A 27705-nucleotide genomic window follows, 5' to 3' on the forward strand; every position below is an offset into this window, starting at 1 on the left:
TCCCTTTAAACACGTGAAGATTCACCAAGCTCACACTTGGAAAAGAATGCAGCAGGTTTTATAGCAAATTTTCAAACAGCATGGGGAATAAAATCATAACACAATGAAACTGTATTATAACAGTGAAGGTACTTATACATTACCCTAAAAAATAGCAATACTTTGTTAGTAAATTCGGTCATAACCAACATTGCGATTTGGAAGCGTCCACCCACTCAGGAGAAAACACGTCTTCAGCACACCGGCGTGTTTGAAACCATTTCTGTCGTACAGAGAGCGTCAACACCGTTCATTTACACAACTTATTCCTGCATTGGCAAAACCAAGCTTTGTGGGAAAAAAAAAGACATCCACAATAAATAACATACACGGTGTAGGCTTTGAAAATACTTAATATAATCAGCAATTTGTGTATTCACTGAAATCTACCTAAAATTTAAGGATCTGTAATTAAACGGAATAACTCCTGATACTTTGCAAATACAGCAATGTACATTTTGAACAAGTTTAAATAGTTTTCATGTATGAAAAAAAAAACATTTTTATACATGTATTTACCTGGCTGTCACACAGTCACTGACTGATTATAAATAAGGGAGATGTGGAGGGGGGCCGTTTGTCATGTTCACTTGGGGTCCTCGATGGTGCCTGTGCTGAGATCTGTCATTTTGGGGTATTTCACCTTCTTCTGGTCCAGCTCATTTTGAGCCCACAGCAGTAACTTCAGGAGTTTAGCCAGTTTGGGTGTTGACTCCCTGTTTTCATAGTCCAGTACGGCTTGGTTGACTTCGCTCCATACCTGCACATTAACATATGTAAACAGAACTCGGATGGGAAGAGGTCTGAAAGACCTAAAGTCACAACTCAAAGGAGAATTTTCTGAGAGTAACCATATGCATGAGTGGCAGCTATTAGGACAAAAGGTTCCACATCAACACGAAGCACCATGTGATTCCTTAGCGCTCATCTTACAGGAAAATAATGACCCAAAACATTAGCTAAAGCTCTGTAGGAACTCATTAATAACACCACTTAAAAGCATGAAAAAGCCTACGCAGTGTCCAGACCTGAACCTCACTGAGTTGTTTGGGATGGACTAGGCAGAAGAGTGTAAACAAAGCAAACTACTACTACCAAATATTTATGGAAACGTCTGCAGGAAATTTGAAAAATAATTTTCTACGGAATAGTCAATTTATTTGTTGAGTAAAACAAGATAAAACTATGTATTAAAAGTTGCTACACAGATGATTTTAAAGTTTAGAGTACATAGATTCTGAGACGTCTTTTTGCAGCCCCTATTTTTTCTGTACCACCCTTTCATTTGTACAGGGTATGAAGGATTTCCAGAACCGGGTAGACATTAAACTAAGCATATTTCAATTAAAAAAAAAAAAAAAAACACTGGAATGTTCCCATACTTTTGACCACAAGTGTATAATTTGGAGAAGCTAAACATAAAAAAATGAAATGCATATCATTTCACTGGATTACTTTGAGTAGTTCTCTTTTTTTGCACACCATGTAGAAGAGATTCGGGCGAATGCACGCTGCCTGTCATTTAAGATGCAAATCCAGTAGTAGCTAAACTTCTAACTACAGTGAAGCTATGACAAGATAACTGATTCTAATTAACCTATGTTTAAATCAAATGGTTTGCAAACATTCTTTTTTTTGAAAAATTGAAATAATAAAATAGATTTTTTTTAAACTGAACTGGACTGTGTTTCCATCAAGGGTTCTCCACAACCTCTGAAATCAAAGGTCTGTGGTTGCTCTATTGTTCTCCTATGTGGTCTGCTGGGGAAGCAGCATTGCTGTGAGTGACACTGTTAGGGTTATGTCATTATCATTTGCTTACACGCTATTATCACCATGATATGTTCGTGTCAGTTCTATCTTTTAGTAAGAAAATAATGACCTGAAAAGTTCTGATTATACATAAATATGATGCTCCTGTACTGCTTGATTGAATGACCTACTTTTATGTTATCAAACCTGGCCACCAATAAAAACAGACTGGATACACTGGGAAGGCAGAACTCCTCTGTGACAGTTCGCACTGTCACAGACCGATTCTCCTTCTGCAGAAGTCTAGCAAAAGTTCTCATCTCCTGTGTGGTTTTTCTCTTTATTAAGGAAAAAGTCAGAACCCTGACAGACACCAACAGACTGAACAAGCTGATCAGGAAGGCGGGTTCTGTCATTGGCTGCAAACAGGAAACATTTGAAGCAGTGATGGAACAAACTCCTTTCAATCATGGACAACCCAGACCATCCTCTCCACCCTGTTCAGCGGAGCTCCTTCTCTAAGAGGCTCAGACAGCTCCGCTCCAAAACTACCCGGTACCGGAAATCCTTCATACCAAATACAATAACCCTGTACAAAAACTCACAATGCAACAGATAACCTTTGCACATTTTTTCTTTTTTTTGCACATTTCTTTTGCACATCTTTTTACCTGCACTGTTCTGTAAATAGCTTTTTAAATTATACCAACTTGTTGCTTGCATTTATGCTAAAGTTTTTTGTTCTTGTTTTTTTATATTATTCTTATTTCTCTGCTGTCAGCTGCTATGGTAACAAACAAATTTCCCACGTGTGGGATCAATAAAGTAATTCTGATATTTACAAATCCAAAAAAACATAACTAGAACTGTGAAGTAAAACAATTTAGTATTTCTGACATTTCAAATTGTGTCCTTTCTTTCCACTTAAAGTGAGATAAAAAAATAAAAAAAACACAGTAAATGAAGTAATTTAAAACAGAGTGAGAAGGTCACGCTGGCTTACCTTCTGTCGCTGCATCATGTTGAGCAGATCTCCAAAGGGTGACTCCTCTGGGTTGTCGAAGGCTAGAAGGGCTAGCGTTCTCTCCATCTCTGTCAGACACTCCCGGCTCTCCTCCCCCTGCTCCGCCAGCTGTGTTTGAGCGAACTCCAGCGCTGACTCAGTCTCTCTTAGCCTGATTAACTCAATCAAATGCTGCTGCTGCGAGAGGAAAAAAAGAAGAGCTAATGCTGATGTTGAAAGTAGTCAACGGTTTTAATTATATAAACACTGCTTTCTATTATTTTCAGAATAAGGCAAAGCAAGATCTGATCATGTATTGGTTCTGGCAAAACCTCTGAGCCGACCTACCTGTAGGTGAAAGTACAAGTAACGGTTGGTGTCCAGCAACTCTGGGTGCAGACTGTTGATGAGTGCGATAGCTTCCTGTATCTGGCCCTTGAGGATCATCTCCCTTATTTTTATCCTTTCATCTAATGAGTCCAGGTCCACACTGGGCTCGATCCCGGACTCCATCCGAAACTTCTCTGCTGCTTCTTTAAAGCCCTCTAAAAAAAAGTTATGTAAACAAGCAACAGAAAATGACAAAAATTTCCTGAAACTCACACTGAATAAAGTGAAAGTGGAGGTCTCACCTGTCACCAGGTAATTCATAATAAGACGGTTCATGTCCGCTCTCTGTATGTGAACATTATTTAGTTTCTCCATCCACTCCTCTTTCGTGATGTCCTCAGGCTTTTCAGCATAACTCATCATTGGGATCCTGGAATGTTAAGAATAAAGTGTGAGCAAGACTGACACTGCTCGGTTATAGTCTGTTCCTGCACGAACAGAAAACTATAATAACCCAATATTAAGACATATATGAACAACTACACGTGCGACAGTGTATTTAAAAATACAACAGCGGTAACAATATTTAACAGCAACTTTTAAATCATTTAAGCGTTTGGACGCGTCTCTGAAAATAATTGGAAAATCCACCGAAGCTACCAACCAAAACAAACCCGGGCAGATGTTGTGGCTAGTTAGCGTTTTCGCTATTTACCGTGCAAACCCTTTGTCGGCCGGTTATCCTTTCTCTCAAGTGGATAGGTGGATAGCAAATTCGTATAAATAAGCCTCCCTGTTGTTAAAGCTTCATTTAAAAGCAGCCTGAAAAGCGTAAGCACGCCGTCAAGCTTTTCGCAGCTAGCTAACTATCCAGGCTAACGAGAACACCTCGCGATAGGCACGTCCGTCACGCGCGTAGACTGATTGGTCTTGGGGTGACGTCACGGTTGCCGAGGGAGAGTCAGTTGACCGGATGAGTGATTTTACATGTAAATTAACATTTCACCGTACATAAACATGGAGGCTGTGTATGCTCTACACATGTATACTTGTTAAATTATATTATTTTTCTTTGATAGGAAAAAAGCTGGTAACACAATAAAAGTACCAAGTATTAACCCCTTAAATACAAAAATGTAAGTTGGCTGATATAATATGAAAATCTAAAACAGAAAAAGATAAAATTAACAAAAAAAAAAGTAATTTTGATCATAAAAAACAGCTCAACCGGAATTTCTTACATTACATTATACATAATAATCCCAGATTATTTAAAATAGTATAAAAGTCGAGATTTGACATAAAAATAAAATTTTAATATACAATACAAACATAAAAATAAATAAATCAATTCATAAAGTCTAAAATATGCACAAAGTATAATAGTATGTGCTGGTGACCAAAGCTGAAGTTTTCCAGATTCCCTGCATTTTTTTGTAAGATAATCAATCCTAAATTAAATATGAGTACAAACAAACAAGTAAACAAGAATTAATGGCAAATTCATTCACATTTTTTTCCCTAAAGTTCAGCCCGCTGTTGTTTTTCCACATCAAAATAATACAAAGCGAACATTCTTAGAACATTCTAGCACACTGTATGGTCACGTCTTTGCTAAATGTAAAATTTTTCCACACATTAGACTGTTATGATGGTTTGATCGTTTTTTGCTGATATCACATGTGTTTGTCTGCTGTGATGCTCTTTGTTGTTTTTATGTTATAGTAAAATAAACCTACTGTTCCTCTATTCAAATTGTATTTTCTGATATGAATTATTATTGGTTTATTTATAAACGATTTTATAATGCTATAGGTTGATTGCATGAAAGGAAAAAAAATCATATTTTTATTAATATCATTATTTGAATGTACAGCATTTTTAAATGACCTTTTTACCTTTACAGAAACAGTTCTTTGTTTTTTCATCTGCTTCTCTTCCCCAGCTAGGATGACGGGGTTTTACGACACACTGTCCTTAGCTGATAAGGAACGCTGTTTGAACTGAAAACCCTCCCAAATGGTTCATTATACGACACCCCCTAATGAACTTTTCAGTTTGTTTCTTTGTTTGGAAATAGTAACCCCTTACTTGAATTCTAAATAAAAGGAGCACGGGTGAAGCAGTCCTTCGAGGAGAAAGAGAAGGGTGCTGGAAGACCTGCATCACACTGGCTTCTTCTCCCTTGTGCACAAGAAACTTACTTGCTGTTGTGGTTTGTGGTTTCTTATTGTGTTTCTCTTTATTGTCTAGATGCATTTTTCTGACATTGTATTACCAACTTCCCTCAGACAGATTGATTTGGTTGGATCATAGAAATTTAAATCAATTCATTTAATAAGTCTTGGTTCCCCTGTGCCGGTCCCCAGCATGGATACAAATACATGGTAGTGTCAGGAAGGGCATCCGGCATAAAAATATCTGCCCAAACCAAATGTGTGACTCGGTGAAAGCTAATTCATTGTGGCGATCCCTGTCGGGACATGCTGAAAGCTGAACAACAACTTTGAAAATACAATCATTCAAATGAATAAAGCCTTAGGGTAGTGAAAAATGACTTTTTTTCGTCTAATACAGCGAAGTCACTATAAAAAATACAAACAAAGTGTGACTTAATGTCAGCCAATTTACTGATATGAAGACAGTTTTTCATTAATGAATCTTTGGCTGCAAGACATAGTTTTTTTTTTTTTTTTTTCTAGAAATGGACATAAAAGCATTAAACTCCTGTCACAGACTTGTTTTTAATTTAAGTTTAATAAAAAATACTAAAACTGTTTAAATTAATTGTGTTTCATTCTATGAGAAGATGGAGACCTTTTTACATTGAATTTATTGTAGTGATATGGCATTTTTCATTATTATTATTAATTCTTTAATCTGAAGGTCCAAAAGGAACCGAGTTCATAAAAAATAAAACATGAATACGTAAACATCCAACATATCACACATAACTTACTACTGGATACACAAACATTTCATAAATGTATAAAAAAAATATTAAAAAAGGGACATAAAAGACCTTTTTGGTCCTATATGGGGAAAATACGTTTAATATAAAAACAATTACTTTTCTTAAAAACTCATTGTATTTGGTCGTTTTATACTTTTTTTTTTTTTTTTTTAATAAACTTTATTGCACATTATGTCAATTTACAAAGATGTACTTTTAGGTATGCAATAAAAACACAACTGCAAATATCAAATACACAACTGTAACAAACAGAAGAACAAGAATAGAGAGAAATAAGCCAGGGGGTTAAACTCTACGAGAAAATACTGAAACTATCACATACAGACAATGTTCTGATTGCTTTTTGCTTCTCTGAATTTCGAATACTGTTGATATACTGATTTAATTCAGAAAGGAATACAGTGAAACAAGGTTTTCTACCAGAAAATTTACATTTATGAACATGGAATTTAGCCAAAATTAGTAAAAGATTTAAAAGAAAAGCAGAGTCCTTTTGCATATTGTTTGATATTAGACCCAACAAAACATCTTTCCAAGATAAGACAAAACAAGAATGAATTTTATCATTAATAAAATCACATATCTTCTGCCAAAATACCTTCACTTTGGGACAATGCCAAAAAAGATGGATAACTGTTTCAGGGGAATTACAACCAAAACTACAGAGTTTGGTCGTTTTATACTCTTCATAGATATTTATCCGCTACTACGTCAGTCCAAGTCGGGCCTCCTTTGGGCTTGAAGGGGCGGAGCTAGCGGGCTTCTGCGGCTGTCCATGGTCCTGTAGTAGCGCCAGAAAAGAGTCAGAATACGTGCGAGATGCAGCCATAGTCACGCTCCAGCGTCCAAGACCACAACGTGCCAGGATAGTTAGCCTTGCAGCGCGCGCACACACCGACGGAAAGGTAAGCCAGCCGCGAGCCCGTCGCGCCAATCTACCTCTTTTCCTGCGGTCTGCGGCTGGGAAACGGCCGCTGATGACCCATCCCCGCCTTGCATCAGCAGCAGGCCGGGAAGCAAACCAACATGGATGCTGCGCTGTAGCAGCGCAGCTGATGATGATGCTTGCTCGGAGATTATGCTGCCAGCATCGCGCTCATTATGTCTAATCATTTTTTTATAAATAAAGGCAAAAAGGAGAGGATATTAATCATGCAACCTCTGAACGTTTTTGGTATAAATGTGCGGTTGAGCTGAGTGAGGCTTCAAATATCCAAAAGAGTCCATTCATTTGCTGCAGAGATGAGTCTGGTTTGGAAGCAGTGGGGATTCTATGGTTTTCACTGTTAATCAACCCTGCCCAGCTAAACCTGGTGAGTGCCTGCAGGGATGTCAGCCTTTGATTTGCTCCATCACCAAAGAGCTCCTGCCAAGAGGCCACAAAATCACAGCAATTAACGGAAGCAGTTCAAGTCACAAGGGTGATCTCCATGAAATTCATGATTGAAGAGACAGAAAATGGTTTTAAAAATCTGTCATGTAACTACTTTTTTTTTCATAGAGACACCTACAGCTTACGGTATAGCTGCTTCCTGCACTCCGGTGTTTTCATAAAAACACATTCATGTCCTGGTTGGTGGAGGTGCACATGCAAGCCATGCTTTTCAGCTGTTTCATTTCTGTACTCAGCCTGTGGACGTGAGGCACCATGACTGAGCAGCAGAGGCAGCGCTCTCTGTCCACTGCAGGGGAATCCCTCTACCTGGTGTTAGGAGTGGACAAGCTGGCTACAAATGACGACATCAAGAGATCTTACAGGTGAGGGAATTGTTCCTAACCTCAGAAGCTGTTTTTATATACCTTTTTTAGCATATTTTTTAAAACTTTTATTTAAAATGTGTTTTTGTACAGGAAACTGGCACTGAAGTTTCACCCTGACAAGAACCCTGAAAATCCTGAGGCTGCAGATAAGTTTAAGGAGATAAACAACGCTCATGCCATTCTGAATGACCCAACAAAGCGCAATATTTACGATAAATACGGTTCTCTTGGACTCTATGTGGCTGAGCAGTTTGGAGAGGAAAATGTAAACACTTACTTTGTCCTTTCGAGCTGGTGGGCAAAGGTAAGAAAATCTTGTGCCGTCTGCTCAGGCATGGTCGTTTCTCTTTTCCTGACATGAGCGTGTCTCCCTGCAGGCTCTGTTTATATTCTGTGGCTTGGCCACTGGATGCTACTTCTGTTGCTGCCTGTGCTGCTGCTGTAACTGTTGCTGTGGACGATGTAAACCCCGGCCTCGGGAGGGCCAGGAGCAAGACTTCTATGTGTCTCCGGAGGACCTAGAAGCTCAACTGCAATCTGATGAAAGAGGTGAGCTGACAAACTCGCTCTGTCAGAGATTAGATGGAAGGATGAGTCTTTGAAAGATGGGTTTTGTTGTTTTCCAAGCAGAAGCCGGGGGCGAACCCATAGTGCTGCAGCCATCAGCAACAGAGACCACCCAGTTGACATCAGATGGGCACTACTCCTACCACACCGATACCGGCTTCAACTAACTCCCAGTGATCCCGACTCAGGATCCTGCCCGCTTTCCCGCTCCACCTCAGCAAAACGAAAGAAAGAAGCAGTCCATCTTTTCACTCCCGAAAGAGAGCCATGTACAGGAGAGGGACCAGTTAGCATGACCTATGAAAAAATTACATCTCCGCACCCTACCTGTATTTCCCCTGGTAAGAGAAATGAAAAAGTTGTCCTTATTTTACTTCTCTTTTTTTATATAATCTTTTTGTTAACAGATCAGTCCTTCATCTTCATGCTCTTGCATGCACCATGCAGGGCACACTGTTCTTAAATGATCTTTACTTTTTGGAGAGATTTCAATTTATAAAGTCATATCTTCAAGTTTTTGAGATACTGAGAGAACTAAGGACTGTGGATCAGGAGAGTGGAGACATGAATTTGTTAGGTCAGAATGTCAGTGCCATCCTTTAACTGTCGACTATTGATTTTAGCTCCTCCCCCCTCCCCTGATTTACAATCACTATGCCACCCTCAAACATCAGACATGGAGGAAGTCTTTGGCATTGCACATGTTTGTCTTTCATGAGGCCCCCTGAGTGTTTATTTTTCAAAGGATCAGAAGCATGTGGTCGTTCCGATGCAAAGCTTTATTTGCAGGCATTTTTTCTGTAAGCACCCGCTGATGTGATGTTTCCTCTTTAGCTGTTGAGACGTGATTTTGGACTATTTCCCCCTGAAGAAGCTTTGCAGTTGCAGGACTTGCTGTACTCCTTCCAGTGTTTTTGCTGCAGCAAGTTGTCATTTTTTTGTTCTCTTAATGGAACCTCCAAAGGAATCCATGTGATCTTGAATTTAAAATCTGATTTAGGAGCAGTTTGTCAATCTTTTCCAAAAATCACAATTCAACGCTGCACATTTTATTTATGGTAAATACATTCTTCACTCATGACGGGAAAATCAAAGTGTTCAAACCCAAAGATGAAACAGCTGCCTCTGTTGCTGTTGTTTTCAGAGCTAAATAAAGCCAAGGAGCTCAGAACAGACCCACATGATCTCTTTTAGCTGCAGCAGCAGAGGGTAACTTTTTTTTTCCAGAAGTTAACTTAAAGAAAAATGTTTTACTCGTTTCTAGTATCTTTTGTTTTGTCAAATTCTGAAATGACTTTTTTTCACGTTGAAGAAAAAGCTTGCCTGGCATTCCTCATCTGTTTGCCAGCGCTATAGGCTGATTTTTGCCATAAATTGCCATGAACATATTTGTCAGTTTTGTAGCGGCCCATAACTCATTTTAATGGTTTACAATTGGTGAGCCCCTGTAGCCCACCCTCTTAATTGTATGGATGTTGACCTCTGTGACCCTTGTATGGCGTTTTCTGTAAACCCTCCTCCTGATGAAACATAGATGTTCCTGTCATGGCTTTTTTCATTGAAATATTGAAGAAATGCTACTGTAAATGTTCTAATCTGAATGCACTGTGTGTTTAAAAAATTACAAAGGATTTAAGATCAGGAAATGTTTCCATATAAAAAAAGACTACATAGTATATAGCGTATCTACAGTGAAATGGTTATATGATGCATTTTTTGTATTTTACTTTATTTCATACCTCAAATGATGATTTCCTTTCATTTTAGCTGGTATGGTGTTGTAATATAACCATGGCATTTTGCAAAGAAATGTCTCAATGGTTCTGGTTGCTTGTACATACACTTGGCCCACATAAAGTATAAAAACCTACAGTTTCTGTTGTAGCATGGTAACCGTGTGTCTGGAAGAAATAAGTGGATCATTGATCTGATTTGCTGTTGTTGAATAAATGTTCCTCAACATTTTGGGTCAAAGAGCATCTTTTTTTTTACCTTCTTTGCTCTTGAAATGAGTAATTCTGGATCTTAAGCAAAAGTGCTGATTTTAGAGTTTAATCGATGCAAATATCCATCAAACCATTTCAGCTCTAAAATGACCTTAATTTAGGATCTACTTTAAAGAAAAAGCAACAAACAAGTGATTTTTATATAGCTGGAAATAAATTCAGGCATCAGGTTGTTAATAAAAAAACACTCCCTAATATTTACATATATATATTGGAAATTTAGTTTTTGATTTGCATGTTTGCTTTAATGTTTGCCTTTAATCTTGCCAGGCTAAATTGAATAGAATATTGGTTATCTCTAAAAAGGAAAACCAAAATTAACAAAAAAATCTCAATTCAAATTCTTTAGGGTCAGCTGTATAAAACAACGTACTATTAAAGTAAACTTTATTATTTTAAAAAACACAAAGAAAAACAAGAAAAAAATCACCTGAGCAACTAAACAGGATATCTTTTCCAAATATATTTCCAAGACTTTTAAAATAATTAACCAAACAGCCTTGGTACTTTTTCCAATAAACCATCACAAATAATGTGCAAAAAGTTTTATGAAAGCATATTTGGCCTTGCTTTTTACAAACACAAATTGTTGTTTATCATATAAGGGCATTTTACATTGAAATTTTTTTAAAAGGATTAAAATAAATTAAACTTCTTGTGCAAACATTTCAGCTTTGATGAGATTTGTTGAAAATCTGCGACAGTATTAATTAAACCTTAATCTATCAAGACATATTTAGTTGATTTTATTTATTTACTATACGAATGTAAAGTAAATAAAATGGCACTTTTTAATCATTTTGTCAAAAACATTGCATTTAAAATTAGTTTTAATCAAGTTCAGTCTAGCAGAGGTAAATGACCCGTTTACTTTGGTGTTGTTTCATTTTCTGTGTCTTTCTATTGGTTCTTGACGGAGTCCCCACAGTTATTCTCCTGCAGTTATTCTCCCTGATCTCTGCATCTTCTTCCCTTACAGCTGTCTTCATGGGCCATGTAACTACTTCCATATGGCTCATTTTTGGTTCTTCCTCTGCCTTTGCACCTCCCATATCATCAACTTCCAAACATGCAGCATGGACTGTCCATTCTTGTCATTTTAAGATTTTCTCCTTCACCGTCTGAAACATCCCAACACCTTTGCTTCTTTTAGCTCTTCTTCCTGATTTTCTCTCCCTGCCACAGTCTCTAAACTCAGCTGGGGTCTGCTCAGTCTTCCACATTTTTCCTGTTATACTTGCTGGCACTCTTGTCACACATCACACCTGACACCTTTTACTTGTAGCAGTCTCTTTTCATCGCTCTTTTTTGCTCTGGACTTTTGTACAGTGGCAGAGAGGTGCAAGACACGCTTACATTTGAGGTACAACTACAAATCCCAGTACAATTGAACAAATACTGAAACACAACAGGAAATCACGGAACAAACTACAGAGTCCTGGAAACACAAAAACAAATCCGGGTGCAAATTACCAAATACCGAATCACACAAAGCAAAACCGTTAAAAATGACCAAATCCAGGAACACAACAACAAAAGTGGAGACCCGGCTTCTAGCAGAAAGGGACGTAATAGAAAACCAATCGTGTATGATTTTTTTTAAAGTTATTTATTACCGTTTTCTTTATGTGGACATTATATACATGAAGTTTCGTTAATTTTTTCTTCATCTTCTGCTGTCATGTTTTGTTCGTGCCGGCCGGCTGTTTAACGGAAAGGAAATACCCTTAACCCTTGTGCTATCTTAGATGACCCCACCCTTCCATTGAAATGTTCTCCCTACCATGACAAAGGTGGATAAAGGTGGAAAGATTTCATGTAATTCATGGACACCAGTGAAGATCACAAATCATTGAAGGAAAAAGGTTCAGAGCACTGTCTAGTGGGTCTAGATGACCCAACTCCCAATGTTAAAGTGCTGATAGCACAATGGTTACTACTGGAAGTGACACAAAAACTTTACCTTGTTGTAATCTTTATTGTAGTAATAACATTTTAAAAAATGCTTTTGGACTGTTTCATGTATTTATAATGTCCACATAAAGAAAAAACGAATAAATTACTTTTAAAAAAATCATACACGATGGGTTTTATTTTACGCCCCTTTCTGTTAGAAGCAGTGTCTCCACTTTTGTTGTTGTGTTTCAGGACTCTGTAATTTGTTCCATGATTTGCTGTTGTACAAAAATTACAAAATGTTGAGTCCCTTCGCCCTCAGGCGGGGGATAGGTTTCTAACTGGTTTTGGCCTTCAGGAGTTGAGAATATCTTTCTTAAATATTGTACTTAAATATTTATTTTCCAAAATAAACATTTAAACTTTGCAACTAATTATTTTATGTTAAATAAATGTTTAAGTCCAAATTAAATAATTAGCTGTTAAACTGAATATTTATTTCTGAGCTAAATGTTTAAATCCAAACTGAATATTTAGCTAACATTCAAATTGACTTGCCGATTATGGAAGCATTTGTGTCTCATAATTAAAAATTAACATCAATAACAGAACTGCTTTTTCATTTTTAAAATGAAGCTGCGTTTGTTGACGCAAAAATGAAATGAAAAATCAATCAGCCAAACTGCATTTTTCTTTGTCTTCTTCAACACTGTTCATTCATTCAAATGAGGGGATAGCATTTTTGTTTTTACAGAAAGTTACTTTGTTACGGTGTGCGCTCCGGAGGAGCCAGCATGAGCGAGCTCGCGGACTCAGGAGAACCGTGTCTCCTGGGAGAACTGTGTCTGCACAGATTTAAAAAATCTAAACGCAAAAACTTTACTTCGTAATCTAAGAATAGTGTATTCAAGTCTTCTTGAGAGAAGATGCAGTTACCATCTTTACCAGCAGATGGCGGCATATCTTTCTGTCATCAGAAGTTAATGTGTGACGGATTTTATATCTAGTTCTTTGAACGCAATAAAACTTCTTTCTCTTTCGGCTTTTCCCATCAGGGGTCGCCACAGCGAATCATCCTTTTCCACCTCACTCTATCATGAACATCTTCTACCCTAACATTAGCCAACTTCATGTCCTCTGTTAAGACATCCATATATCTCCTCTTTGGCCGTCCTCTTGCCCTCCGGCCAGGCAGCTCCATCTCCAACATCCTTCTACCAATATATCCACTATCCCTCCTCTGAACATGTCCAAACCATCTCAGTCTGGCTTCTCTGACTTTGTCGCTAACACAGGCAACATGAGCCGTCCCTCTGATGTACTCGTTCCTTATCCTGTCTAACCTGGTCACTCCTAAGGAGAACCTCAACATCTTCATCTCTGCTACCTCCATCTCAGCCTCTTGTCTCTGTCTCACTGCTACCGTCTCTAACCCATAGAGCAGAGCTGGTCTCACCACTGTCTTGTACACCTTTCCTTTGAGTCTTGCTGGCACTCTTCTGTCACACAACACTCCTGACACTTTCCTCCAACCGCTCCAACCTGCCTGCACTCGCCTCTTCACCTCTTTTCCACAATCCCCATCACACTGAACTGTTGACCCCAAGTACTTAAACTCCTGCACCTTCTTCACCTCAGTCCCCTGTAACCTAACGCTTCTACCTTGATCCCTCTCGTTCAGACACATGTATTCTGTCTTACTACGACTGACCTTCATACCTCTTCTTTCCAGAGCAAACCTCCACCTCTCTAGCTGTTCCTCCACCTGCTCTCTACTCTCACTGCAAATTACAATGTCATCCGCAAACATCATTGTCCAGGGAGATTCCTGTCTTACCTCGTCTGTCAGCCTGTCCATCAGCATAGCAAACAAAAAAGGACTCAAAGCTGATCCTTGGTGTAGTCCCACCTCCACCTTGAACTCCTCTGTCTGACCTACAGCACATCTCACCACCGTCATACTTCTCTCATACATGTCCTGAACTACTCTGACATACTTCTCTGCCACTCCAGACGACCTCATACAGTACCACAGCTCCTCCCTCGGCACCCTGTCATACGCCTTCTCTAAATCTACGAACACACAATGCAGCTCCTTCTGACCTTCTCTGTACTTTTCCATCAACATTCTCAAAGCAAAAATGGCATCAGTGGTGCTCTTACGGGGCATGAAACCATACTGCTGCTCACAAATCTCCACCTTCTTCCTAAGCCTGGCTTCCACTACTCTTTCCCACAGCTTCATTGTGTGGCTCATCAACTTTATTCCTCTATAGTTGCTGCAGTTCTGCATGTCACCCTTGTTTTTAAAGATCGGGACCAGAACGCTTCTCCTCCATTCCTCAGGCATCTTCTCACTCTCTAAAATCCTATTGAACAACCTCGTTAGAAATTCCACTGCTGTCTCTCCTAGGCACTTCCATACCTCCACAGGTACGTCATCAGGACCAACGGCCTTTCCGCTCTTCATCCTTTTCAGAGCCTTCCTAACCTCATCCTTTCCAATCTCTACTACTTCCTGCTCCACAACAACCACATCTTCCTCCCTTCTTTCCCTGTCATTTTCCTCGTTCATCAGCTCCTCAAAATACTCCTTCCATCTTTTCTGTACACTCTCTTGGGTTGTTAGCACCTTTCCATCTCTGTCCTTAATCACCCTTATCTGTTGCACGTCCTTCCCATCTCTGTCTCTCTGTCTGGCTAGCCTGTACAAGTCCTTCTCTCCTTCCTTTGTGTCTAACCTGTCATAAAGGTCATCGTAAGCTTTCTGTTTGGCCTTTGCCACCTCTCTCTTCACTCTACGCTGCGCTTCCTTGTACTCCTGTCTACCTTCCTCAGTCCTTTCTACATCCCACTTCCTTTTAGCCAACCTCTTCCTCTGGACGCATTCCTGTACTTCCTCATTCCACCACCAAGTCTCTTTACCGTCTTTCCTCTTTCCAGATGACACACCTAGCACCTTCCTACCTGTTTCCCTGATAATCTCTGCTGTAGTTTCCCAGTCCTCTGGAAGCTCATCCTGACCACCCAGGACCTGCCTCAACTTCTGCCTAAATTCCTCACAAGTTTATTCATTCTGTAGCTTCCACCACTTGGTTTTCTTTTCTGTTTTCCCTATCTTCTTCTTCCTGACCTCCAGAGTCATCTTACACACCACCATGCGGTGCTGTCTGGCTACACTCTCTCCTACCACCACTTTGCAGTCATTAACCTCTCTCAAATGGCCTCGTCTACATAGGATGTAGTCCACCTGAGTACTCCTACCTCCACTTCTGTATGTCACTCTATGTTCCTCTCTCTTCTGGAAGTAAGTGTTGACTACAGCTATTTCCATCCTCTTCGCAAAGTCCACCACCATCTGTCCCTCCAGATTCCTTTCCTTCACACCAAACCTGCCCATCACCTCCTCATCACCTCTGTTGCCCTCACCAACATGCCCATTGAAGTCTGCTCCAATAACAACTCTCTCTCCTCTGGGAAAACTCTCTATGACCTCATCCAACTCATGTCTAAAGTGTTGTGGATGATTCGCATGGTTATTTTGGCAATTTTTACGCCGGATGCCCTTCCTGACGCAACCCTCTCTATTTATCCGGGCTTGGGACCGGCACAGAAGTTACTGACTTGCAACCCCTGTGGCTAGATGAACGCAATAAAACACCGACGTTAAAAAGTGGGGGTTTTAAATAAACATAGTGGTTACTTTATTGTTTCCCTCTAGAAATCTATTAATTTAAAGCACTGACAGCAAAAAAGAGAGTTCTAACAGAAATACCTTTTTTTGTAACAGCAAACCAAAAATAAAAATAGGAGAAACCAGCAAATAAAAAATCACAGAACCATCCAGAAAAACTGGTCCACTTTCTTTTTAGTTCTTCCTTAATAGTGTTTGCTTAAACAACTGTAAGACACTGACATTTGTTGTTTTAATTATTGTTTTCTATTCGCTCACACTTGTACAGTAAAGTTATGGCAACAAAAAAATTGAAAACAAAAATGTTATTTTTCTTTAAACGGGAAGAATTAAAGCAAATAGTTGTAATCATTTAAAGTTGCGTTACTATCAACCCCGCCTTTGTTAACCTTTGTTAAGTGATGTTAGTGAAGAAGATGGAAAATACACAGGGAAACTAAATGATATGTATCCCGAGAAACATATTTAAATTTAATAAAAATCACTGTATCAGAATCCTTATATGTAGAATTGTTGGTGTGTGAAACAAAAAAATAAATACTTGCTAACCTAAAGAGGTGGTAATAACTCAGTATTTGCAGACATCTTCCCAGTGGTGAGCCATCAGGGCCTTCAAGGCTTTCTCTGAAGGCCTAAAAATATCTGAATCATGTGTTAATTATATTTTCCCCATGCATACACATTAAATCATTCCAAATAGTCTGTCCATTCCCTTTTATTGCGTTTATGATGGTTATGCTGCTTGCAGACAGACGTATTTTCATATTGGGGCATTTAACCAACTGCATTTTAGTTGTCCTTTGTTGCTAGGCAGGGTCAGAGCTAAATAGCCCTTCACTATCCATTCTGAAGGCCCTGTAGTGCAAAATCAATGTCATCATTCATTTCTTTCAACCGATCAGAATTTGAGTTGGTGTCAGCAGGGCCTTCTAACAGGCTTCAGCCATGTCACGGTATTCAAACCTTCTGATTGGACAGAAGTTTCAGGAAAACAGGAAAAATTTCCCACATGCAGCCTTCTCCAGTAGCTGTGGAGCACTTTTTTTATGACAGTTTTCCTTTTTTTTTGTATCACTTGCAGGGGTGGAACATGCTGGTACCTTTCCCCTCCCATTTTAGAGTCAATATTAGTATCAATATTGACAAAGATTAGGAAATCATAAATTCCAGCTTCTTTTAGCATTGCAAAAAGAACAAAATAAATGTTTTTTAAATGATATAAAAGCAATAACAACAATAAAAGTGTGTATTTTTGGTCCTTTCACTCTGGTGTTTTGCTACCCTTCCAAAGTTTTATGCCCCCCTCCTGCTCCCCCAAATAAAATGTTCTAGTTCACCCATGATTACCGGTACTTGTCATGTTGTGTTGTTTAATTATTAAAAATATGAAAAAGTCTTTACATCTCTCATGTGTACAGAGCCTCATTGGCATCTTTTTCTTGCATTATCTCCTCCACTGCAAATACAAACTCAAAGGTAATATTTTGGTGTGGTGGACTGGTTAAGGATAAGCAGATTTTCTATTTTATTATTACTTTTTTGCATTTTTGTATCATTGCTTTTCCTCCCTGGTATACATGTATACGTTTAGTGCATCATCTTTTTTCTTCTTCTTTTTTTTTTCAAATCTGAGCTGCCTTTTCATCTAAAGGCCTTTACTTTGATTATTGCACACAAGATTATGATCCATCCTTCATCTTGATGCTAGCTTATTTCCAGGGGATGCAAGTTCAAATGAAAAAAAATGGATACAGATTATTTAAAGCTGGAACTGACCTTTCACTTTCACAATGCAGATTCATTTCTCCGACAAAAACACACGGAAATACAGACAGCCAAACACAGATTTAACATCTCAGTCTCAGTATAAAGGGAAGGACTCCAACAATCATTTTTATGCATCAAAGCTCTGTGCAATATTGTTGATGCCTAAAAGTACAGTTAGAATAATGTTGTTTTTTCTTTATCTTTTGAACATTGTTAGAAGTCAGGGCTCCTCATAGCAAGTAGGTCCTGGTACAAATCCTTTCTGTGTGGAGATTTTATCTTCTCTGCGAGCATGAGTGGGTTTTTTTCAGGAACTCAGACACAGTCCATGTTTATCCTAAGTTTACGTGGCCGACTTTGTTTTCACCTCTAAAACCAATTCTGATCCGGGGGGCCTTTTTAATAAATAAAATAAGTTATTTAAACTCGGGGGGGGGGGGGGGGGGGGGCTACTAAAGAATTAAACATGACAAGAGCAAAAACAAACCAAACCAAAGAGCACAATCCTACTATTTCAGTTTCTTCGTAAACAACATTCTTTTAATTAAGTTTACATAGGCAACTAAAGTAAACTAAAAACAAAGAAGACTGCTTGATTAAATAAAAACTATTATGATATCGTATAATTTCACACACACTCAAAGCTCTAATTTTACATTTTGTTATTTACATTGTTTTTGTTTTTTGCGTTTGAAAAAATAACCACAATACCACAACAAAAATAAATATTTCTACTATTAAAAAAAAACACTTGGAAAAGACATCTTGTAGGTGTGCACCTGCATGAGAGAACAGCAGACACGTAAACTAAAGGAGCCATTTTTATTCACTTATTTTCACCTCATTGACATGTTTTCTGATGTAACAACCTGTTTGGTTAAAATGGCTCACCTTTTCCATGGTCTTTGTGAAGATCAAAGGTGAGTTGTAATGAGGTAGAGCATGAGTCCTGGAGTTTTTGTTGTGGGAACAAGGTATAGAGGATAAAGGACAGAGTAAAGTTTATTTCACTGCTTTTAGCAGGAGATCGGTAAATGTTTCTTAGTACTGATAAAAGATTTCAGTAGTGCTGCTTCAGTGGTTCAGAAGCAGCCCAGGGCAGAAGGCCCAGGTGTGTAATGCACTGTCTGCCGCTGGTTCCCACCATTGAGAAATCAGCATTTCTGCAATGAAAAAGCAGCTTAAATCTGGTTTAATTATATATGTAACTCATATTTTCTTCCTGATTGAAGAAAGTAAAACATTAAATTAAAATAAAAGTAAAAATAAATAAATAAAGATTTACTGAATCATGACATACCAACTGTTGTGTAAACTTTGTAGTGCACAAGTACTTATCAGAAATTATTTCTGCTTTCTCACTATTTATCTCCACAGAACCTCGAAGACAATAATCGGAGGAACGTGAGTTGATTGATGGCAAAAACAAATTTAAACCAAGAAAACAGCAAACTTTACCAAGCAACACCACTTCTGTGGGGAAGACTATAACTTGATTTGCAAACTTTACATGATTCCATTTCAACCCCTATTGAAGTATTGTACAATACACTATTACAAAACATGCTTGAAAATTCCCAACACGTATCCAATTAAATTCCAAAATATATATGAATAAAATAAAATGTGTGCTATACAAAAATGCGTTTTCCAAGACGTTTCTAGCGGCATAGAGGGTCTAGGGTATTTCCTGGAGTCGTTTCCGTGTATGTGGGAGTCATAGTGAACCCAGAATAGCCTCGGTGATCCTCCTCACTGCCCCCCGCTCTTCCTAGTCTGAGCTGAGCTGACCGGATGGACGCAGACGGCTGCAAATAGTTTGGGAAAACCTTTTAAAGTAGAAGAGGCAGCGATGAACCGACAAGGTAAGAGCAGCTCCTGGTATCCTGCTACAGACAGGGGAAAAAGTTGGTAGTTTTCAGTCCACTGACGGTAGTTAGCATCAACAGGTTAGCTGTTAGCCCGTTAGCCTCCAGGCGAGAATTCAGCACCACGGACAGCTCCTATTTAATATCTGTTACCAACTTCCGCAGAAAGCTCCCTCACAGTCACGAACGCTCTGATATCTATTTCACGTCTTCTAAGCAGTTCTCCTGTTAGCAGCCTATTACCTTTAAAAGTGCGTTTGTCAACAATGTTTTTAAACAGATGGATCCGCTTTTTTCTTATGTAACACGTTGTTTAACCCATGTTTATTATTATTATTGCAATCATTCTGTTATTTTTATGAGAAAACTTCAGTGTTTGCACAGAACCGGAAGTTATGTGCAACCTAGTGATGATGTTTGAAGAACTTTTAATTTAGCTTTCAATCAAGTTTTCGGTCTCTTACTTTCTAAAAAAAAACAGCTCACTTCCGGTTTCAGAATGTTACCTGTGCATATATTAAATTACTTCTCTAGTTTAATATCTTTTTTTTTTAAAAGCACTATTATTATTGGCAAAATATTAATATTTATGATAAAATAAAATAGATTAAGATTCAATAAAAGAAAATCTGATTCAGGTCTTGATTATATTCTATATATATGAAAGCTTACTGCAATTTGATCACATCTTCTTCTTATGTTTCATGTTTGTTTACATTTAAAATTAACTTTATCTATTATTTCGTCCAAAGGTTTCGGTGGGGCTTCTTCATCTCTGAACTTCTCTGCAAGACTAACAGGGAATGAATGTCCACACACAGAGCTGAGAGAGAATGACCTGGACAATCTACGTTTTGAACTTGCTAAGGTAATTCCTAACAGTCAGGGATGAGGCGTGAGTGCTGCACCAGCTGACTTTGTACAGTATTTTTCCCTTACTTTCACTCAGACAGAGGATGAGATTCAGACCTTAAGGCAGGTGCTTTTGGCCAAAGAAAAGTATGCAGCAGATATCAGGAGCCAGCTGGGAATGGGTCCTCTCAGCAACGTGAAGCAGAACCTGTCCAAAGGCTGGCAAGAAGTCCAGACATCTTCCCCGTAAGAAAAATCCAGACCCTCACATGCAAAAAAGAAGCACATTCAGAGGTGTTGCTTGATGTTTAGCATAGAATGCCTCTGTGGCAGCTCAGTTACATAACCACACAAAGGACTGCTGTCATAAATGTGTCTTCTTTACTCAGCACAATAAACGGTTGACCTTTGCAAGTTCTGGCTTTCAGATACCTCACAGCCTCGGCTACCCTGGAGGACATCAGCCACTCCAGTGTGTGAGTCTTTGTCCATCATGTTTTCTTCATGAACTGGAGTTTTGAAGCTGTCTTTATCTTGCACTTTTGTTGGAAAAGTTCTTTATAAATAAAGTTAACTTAGGTTTGGTTAAAGTGGGTTTCATTTCTGAGAAGCGAGTGATGGGATTGTCCACTTCAAATAGGATTGCTGTTCTGTTAATAGCAGTGGAGCCTGACTTAGTACAAGAAGCAATGGCTTTACCCGACTAAAGTGTTTGCCTCAAGTGAGGCTCCTCATACAGCCAGATAGGCAGCAGGCATGACGTCAACAAGCTTATTGTTAAGTACGGCTTGTTTTTCATACACACCCATCTGTTATGTAATATACAGCAGTCCTGACGTATTTTTTGTTTTGTTTTTTCATTTATGGCAAATGTTCTACTACTTTTGGTTGTCGAAGTACTTTGACTCATTTTTGACTGCAGGTATGTGAAGACAAAGGACAGTCTGTCTCATGCCGGTCAGGTGACGTCTGCCGCTCTGTCCTCTGTGGGTGTCGTCATCACCAGGAGGCTGGCTCAGATGAGGTGCACACAACTGAATTTTTAATAAGTAGCAAAACAAGGTTTAAGGAAATGTTTAACCAATGACTAAATAATTACCATAATTACTTTAATGACCGAGTGCACAAACATCTGTTTGTCTTAGCTGAAGAGCTTAGCTTGAGCTGCATACAACATAAAAAACAAACTTCTGGGTTTTTAAGGACTAACATGACAAAATCTGTCATTATATGAAACACAAATTAACTTCTTCAGGGGTTTTTAGTGAATTTAAGTTTAGAGGTGGACAGAATGAAAGTTTCATCAAGATTTTAACTTTTCACTTAAGATATGATGTTTGTATGAAAAAAATAGGATTGAAGAACCTAATGGAGACGGTCCACCTTTTAAGTGATGATTTAGTTTATACAAACAAACAAACAAACAAAAAACCTCTCCATACATTTTCCTTTGTGATTCAAATGTGATTTAAATGTTTGCAGACATGTTCCAATGAGGAATAAGTCCACAGGAATTGTGTTCTGTTTCTTTTTTTCTTTGCATATTTGTCTTACCTGAACCAGGCATGAGTTTCCTGCATGAGCTGAATTTTTGGGGTCATGCTGCTGATCAGACTCAAACTGGGACTCAGGTCTTTTCAAAACCTGAATTTTTTCAAGCCCTCAGAGGTTGACCTGCTGGTTTGTTTTCAGTCTTTAGCTGCAAACCCTAAATGGGTTTTATTTTCAAACTATCAACCATTAAGTGTCACATTTCCTCTTTGATGCTTACGCTAGACAGTTGAAATTATTCTTTCATTATTACAGCATATCATCCAGTTTCTGGGTTAAAGTTGCTTCTGAACATTAGGCTACTACCAGTTGAACTTTCGACTACTTGACTGCCAAACAACTGAACTTGGACTTATCAGGGACTCAGATTTGGTAGCAATGTATGAGTCGTGTCCTTTTCAAAACACCGAAGTCCCGACCGATTGAAAGTGATCATGGAAAAGAAATTAAGTATTACGATTTGTGCCCAGCTGAAATTATGAAACCAATTTGATTTGGACTGCCTCTAAATTTCGCACCAAGCCACTTCTAATTGTTGGTGATGGACAGGTGCTTGTAAACAATGGAAAAAGAAAAGAAAAAGCAGCACTCTTTTGAACCCGCAAATAGCATGTTCTTGAATGCGAAACACATGCCTGGTGTGAACGTAGAGTTGTAAAAGGACCCTGTTCTTCAAAAAGAATTTAGTTTCGTCTCATCAGACTACAAAACATTTTCTCCAAAGTTACCTTTATGTTGGGGTTGTAAGGGGTTGTAAGCTAGCGGAAAAGAGTGTAAACAGATGGATGAGGGGATGTGGGAGCAGTCTTACTCTACACTGACGGTCCCGCCCAAAACTCAGATGTGAATTTTTAATGAACTCCTGCTGCTCTGCAGAAACTATGTCCTAGAAAATGACACAGGTTTTTTTTATGTAGGCTAAAAACTGCATAGTCATAATTAAAAGACCACTGGGAATGCATTTAAATCAGATCAAAGGATGATTGGAGTTGAACTTTAATCTAAATTCAGATAAAAACCATAACTTTTTTTCTATAACTCTGGTAAATGATGATATTGATTAAAAATGTATTATTAAACACTTTTGGTGATAAATGTCTATTTAGGTTTCTTGCATATAAAGAAAGTTTTGATAGTTGGACAAATTCACTCCTTATTGTGTTTTTCTAAAAACTGTTTTCATCCTCTGAAACTAATTTAAATATGAGTTAATGTTTAAGGCTTGTGCGGCAATACCACCTATTTCTTTCTGAAGCAAACAACTCTCATCCAATCAGATCACAGGGGATATCCTCATTATAATCAGTAGCAAATTATTTTGTTGTGTAGGAATTGTGACAGTTTTTAAATTTGCATTTCTGTCTTTGTTTTATGCTAAAATCCATCAGAGCCCTGCCTCTTCCAAGCCCACCACGGTAAGATTAGAGCTCCTTAATGACCAACAACACCAAAATTCAAGGATCATGTTGTTAGGCTTCAGTTTTTGATTTGATAAAGACATAAAAAAATAATTGTCTTTTCTTTTGCTTTTTTGAATTGGATTTCTTATTTCATGAATTGTCTCAAAATCACAGAAAACAAATAATACATTATATTGGATTGTCTAAGTTTTTGTGCATTTTTCTTCAAATGAAGACTGGTTTTCCTTTTGTATGCATGGATTTTGGTGTTGAGCAATTATACATGAAATTGGACAATTTTGGTATTTTTTAGATTCTTATCCAAAGTAACTTTTATAGTTTAGTAAGGTGTGATGTTCTGTTGTTTTTGTCTAATGTAATGTTTAGCTGTCACCTTTTGTTGTTGTTGTGTGTCATCCAGCACACTGAATCACTCCATGAGTGTCCCAGCTATGAGGTAAAGCACATGCGTCCTCTCAAAAATACTGAAGTATATTTCTCATTTCTGTAAACACTTGAGGGATTTTTGTTGTTTCTCCACGTCTCTCCACAGACATTCCTCTACATTCAAATCTCTGGAAGAAATTGTTGTGAATGTGAAGGTGGGCATCGTAAACAAAGCAAGTGTATGAACATAGTGTGTCACTCTGATTACTGGGGGTACTGATTACCTGCTTCTGAATCCATAGGACAAAATGACCGGAAGTCTGTCCAACAATGGAGACACGTCTGGGTATGACAGAAGATTCGCACGCAACCCATAAGATGAAAAAATCCCAACTGGCACTATACTATTGAGCGGCTATGGAATGATTATTTAATGTCTTTTCTGTGTGATTGTGCACACTGTTTATTCTGATTCTCAATGTAAAATCAAGGATAGAATGTTTTTAATTTGTATCATATTTAAGATCAGTGTTTCCTGTCGTGCTTGTTTGTTTTTTTGGAGTATCCATGCTAAAACTCAATCTTCTGATATCAGCTAAAAAAGGAAAAGTATTTTTTTTAATGTGACGTTTTTCAATTAAAAACAATAGAACAGCTAGTCTGTTTTCTTTTGTGGTTACAGAATTATTATAAATTCAACAAATGTTGGATGTTCTATGCAGAAATGGTTGGGGGTAAACTAACAGAAACTCCATTACATTTACTTTAGTGACTCCAAAAAAAGGTCTTCCTCTAAAAGTAATTAAACTGCACTTTTTCTTTTACTAGAGTAACCCCTGACCTTGATTACTTAGTTACACTTTTCTACTATTTATTCCTGACATTAATGTAAGATATATTTTTGCCCAGGAAATTACAACTATATTTACTGTTATTAAACACATTCAATGAATCAGGTTGTAAACAAAAATATGTTAAAAATTATTATTTAAATGTTTGAAAAAAATGTAAACAAATAAATTTTTTGTCATATTCTATAGGTTTGGGGAAATAAATAAAATATGTCGATGAAACTGTTTCTTAATACAGCACAATTCCTTAATCTGTTACTTTTTTATGCCTTGTCTTTTACTTCTACTTGATTATTGTTAAATATTTTAGAAGGAACTTGTTTCTTGTTGAGAAAAGTTGATCTCTGTTCCAGTTTCCAGAGATCACGATCAGCTCTTGTCCTGTAGGTGGCGCAAAAACCTTTGAATTCAAAGACTAAGACGAGCTAACTCAAAATTGTCCAACAATGCATTAGGGTGACGTCTAAAAATTACAAATACTATACGAAAAAGTGAAAAGTTTGCTGTTGCACACGTTTAGACATTTTAAAAACGTGCAAATAGAGATAAAAACATCGTTCCCTGACCGGGAATCGAACCCGGGCCGCGGCGGTGAGAGCGCCGAATCCTAACCACTAGACCACCAGGGAAGTCTACTATACTATGGTCAAATAAAGTTAAAATCCATCACGGTTGTATGGGCCACTGAAATTGTACATCGGTCCAAATATACCCATTATCTCAATGTCTAGGCCAGACTCTGCTCCACTATCTATGGTAACATTCATCTGCCCTGAGCAGCAGAGTTATTCAAAGTCCATGAAATGGGTCTGTGCCAGCGGGTTAAATTAAGACTTCCAGCTTCCTAGTCCGGTGTCACCTACCCAGGAACGAGACGCACGTTCCGTGTCCTCTAGCTGCCACGCAGCCCCCGCCCACGTGTCAGAGCAGCACGCGAGGAGGAGAGCAGAGCCGCTATAAAAGCCAGCCGTAATCTCTGTGCAGCGACCACAGACTCTTAGTGAACAAGAAAGGTCCACACAGCTAGTTTGTCCACCAATGGGTAGTAGTTACATCTAGCCCTTCATCAGCATCCAGCCAACCGCATCTGGTGCCTGTCGCCCTCCATCTGTGAAAGGTAAACCAATTACCAAGCTTTTATCTTGAAATATCGTTTTTTTTTAATGTAATTTCTAAGATTCCACAGTTCATAATTTCTCCTGTTTTTAGATACTGTGCCTCTGGACTAGTTTGTTTTCCAATCATTTAATAAAAGGTACAAAAATCTGCATTGTAGAAGTTTCAGTTTTCTTATTTTCTGCATGGTTCAACCCCAAATAATGAATCAAGCTTAACATCATTTTTTTAATCTTTACTTTCAAATTAAATTGCAAATTTAAATCCAAATAAAAACGTAAAGATGGAAAATTGTTGATTTAAAAAAAATGGAATTTTAATTAAAGTTGAGCACCATCTATGAGCTTTTTTTTTTTAATGATACACTTAGTGTTTTGAGTTTTTGTATGTCATCTGGTCTGTTTATCTAGGCTATGAAGTGCTGACGCACATTTGTCTTCTTGAAATCCTCAAAGCCATCTGCTGTTTCCAGCCTTAAGCTCTAAAGCCTTTTGCTGCTTCTTCCAGATAATGACACAGTTCAGGCTGGAAAAACTTCAAAGCCTATCATGTGAGGAGTTCAATTGGAAAAGAAAAGATTGATAATCACTAGCTTCAAATTTTAAAAAACATTTTTCTTTTAAGTTTAATATTTGTATGTGTCTTACTGGTGATGTAATATGGGATCTGGGGCAAACCCCTTCCAAACATGCAGTCTGCTCGTGCACACTGCAAGGTGACACTCTGGCAGACACTGTTCCACATTGTGCTTATTTGAATCATGAGAAACCTGACTCCCAGATGCAGCTGCTTGTAGTTTATCATTCTGCAGCAAAGGCATGAAGGGCTGCAGCATTGCCAAGGAAGCATGAATTAATATTTGTGCAGAGCATGCCTGCAGTGCATAGTGCTGCACAAAATAAAGTAAAAATGAAGTTGAAGCTTGTTTTTTTTGTCCAACCTTAAAAGATCCATGTTCTTCTCTAGGCTACCGTCTTCCATCTTTGAGCGGTTTTTCCACCTAAAGTCGGAGAAAATGGCTGCAATTCCATCAAGTGGCTCACTCATTGCCACCCATGACTACTACAGAAGTAAGTCGAACCCACTGGAATGAATAATGTGCTTTTTTTTAACAGAATTTAATTTTTGATGGCATATGTCACAACCAAAATTGTCTTTCCTTCAGGACGACTCGGGTCCAGTTCCAGCAGCAGCTCCTGTGGCAGTTCTGAGTACACCGGGGAGGTTATTCCACACCATCCAGGTTTGGAAATTGATTATTTTTTATGTTTAAAAAAAAGAATACTTGTGCATCGTCTTATTCTACAATATTTTTTGTATCTTTCAGCACTTCCACGGCAAGACTCAGGGCACTGGTGGACTTCCTTTTTCTTTACAAAACAAAACCCGGCAAATGGATCAGACAATCAAAAGTGAGTTGGAGCCGTCACTTGGATTCTTTCTGGATTTTCTGGTTTGGTGGGGTGGTTGACCAAAGCTCCTATGTATTGCAGGACCAGATCCTACACCGTGGCCAACGGTCAGGTGTCCTGCATCGCCAAGGAAATGGTTTTGAACAGACAGTTGAGCGAAAGCAGCGAAAGCGGAAAAGTTGAACCAACTACTCCACCACCCGTGTCCTCCTAGACCCGGCTCCATCGCCCCCACCCTCCTGCACCTTCTTCCCCCACTTTCAGCTTGCCATTCATCACATAGTCCAGCAGTGGAGATGAAGATGACGATGGCGATGATGAGGGTGTTTTGTTACTTATAGTGAATAGTTCGCATGTCATTTTTGTTTCGTGTGTTATCTGTATATTATGACCAAAAGTTTTAAAAAATGTAAAAAGTATTTTTTTCATGAACTTCTTACTACTTAAAATAACAATAAATAGTGTCTAGTCACGACTTG

At 38.3% G+C, this 27705-nt stretch overlaps 4 protein-coding genes and 1 non-coding gene across 7 annotated transcripts; 3 read left to right on the forward strand and 2 right to left on the reverse strand.

Annotated features, from left to right (window-relative positions):
- Positions 1–36: 36 nt before the first annotated feature.
- LOC101169608 (glucose-induced degradation protein 8 homolog) lies at positions 37–4048 on the reverse strand. The gene is made up of 5 exons (XM_004070857.4): positions 3840–4048; positions 3427–3554; positions 3143–3339; positions 2795–2992; positions 37–799 (listed from the first exon to the last, which is right to left on the reverse strand). Exons 2-5 carry the CDS (start codon positions 3545–3547, stop codon positions 626–628), a joined length of 690 nt encoding a protein of 229 aa, XP_004070905.1. The 5' UTR covers positions 3548–3554; positions 3840–4048; the 3' UTR covers positions 37–625.
- Positions 4049–6842: 2794 nt separating this feature from the next.
- On the forward strand, positions 6843–10388 carry LOC101169856 (dnaJ homolog subfamily C member 5). Of its 2 annotated transcripts, none has more exons than XM_011477501.3 (5): positions 6843–7003; positions 7728–7856; positions 7950–8163; positions 8237–8408; positions 8487–10388. In XM_011477501.3, exons 2-5 carry the CDS (start codon positions 7747–7749, stop codon positions 8591–8593), a joined length of 603 nt encoding a protein of 200 aa, XP_011475803.1. In that variant the 5' UTR covers positions 6843–7003; positions 7728–7746; the 3' UTR covers positions 8594–10388. The 2 variants fall into 2 exon arrangements, with proteins under 2 accessions (XP_011475803.1, XP_004070906.1); XM_004070858.4 differs by having other exon boundaries at positions 6848–7003; positions 8490–10388.
- Positions 10389–19435: 9047 nt separating this feature from the next.
- Positions 19436–24505, forward strand: LOC101174594 (tumor protein D54-like). Its single transcript, XM_004070960.4, has 9 exons — positions 19436–19654; positions 20410–20525; positions 20607–20755; positions 20938–20985; positions 21432–21533; positions 23449–23475; positions 23882–23917; positions 24014–24062; positions 24150–24505. The coding sequence occupies exons 1-9, from the start codon at positions 19642–19644 to the stop codon at positions 24222–24224; spliced, it is 615 nt and encodes a 204-aa protein (XP_004071008.2). The 5' UTR covers positions 19436–19641; the 3' UTR covers positions 24225–24505.
- Positions 24506–25255: 750 nt separating this feature from the next.
- Positions 25256–25327, reverse strand: trnae-cuc. Its single transcript has one exon. It is a non-coding gene; the product is annotated as a tRNA-Glu (tRNA).
- A 346-nt stretch (positions 25328–25673) lies between these two features.
- On the forward strand, positions 25674–27705 carry LOC101170094 (pancreatic progenitor cell differentiation and proliferation factor). 2 transcript variants are annotated; one of them, XM_004070860.4, is made up of 6 exons: positions 25674–25815; positions 25908–25953; positions 26781–26884; positions 26980–27057; positions 27142–27226; positions 27308–27705. In XM_004070860.4, exons 3-6 carry the CDS (start codon positions 26830–26832, stop codon positions 27438–27440), a joined length of 351 nt encoding a protein of 116 aa, XP_004070908.1. In that variant the 5' UTR covers positions 25674–25815; positions 25908–25953; positions 26781–26829; the 3' UTR covers positions 27441–27705. The 2 variants fall into 2 exon arrangements, with proteins under 2 accessions (XP_004070908.1, XP_004070907.1); XM_004070859.4 differs by lacking the exon at positions 25908–25953 and having other exon boundaries at positions 27308–27699.

The sequence above is a fragment of the Oryzias latipes genome, chromosome 7 (assembly GCF_002234675.1).
Source record: "Oryzias latipes chromosome 7, ASM223467v1".
Classification (NCBI taxonomy): domain Eukaryota; kingdom Metazoa; phylum Chordata; class Actinopteri; order Beloniformes; family Adrianichthyidae; genus Oryzias; species Oryzias latipes.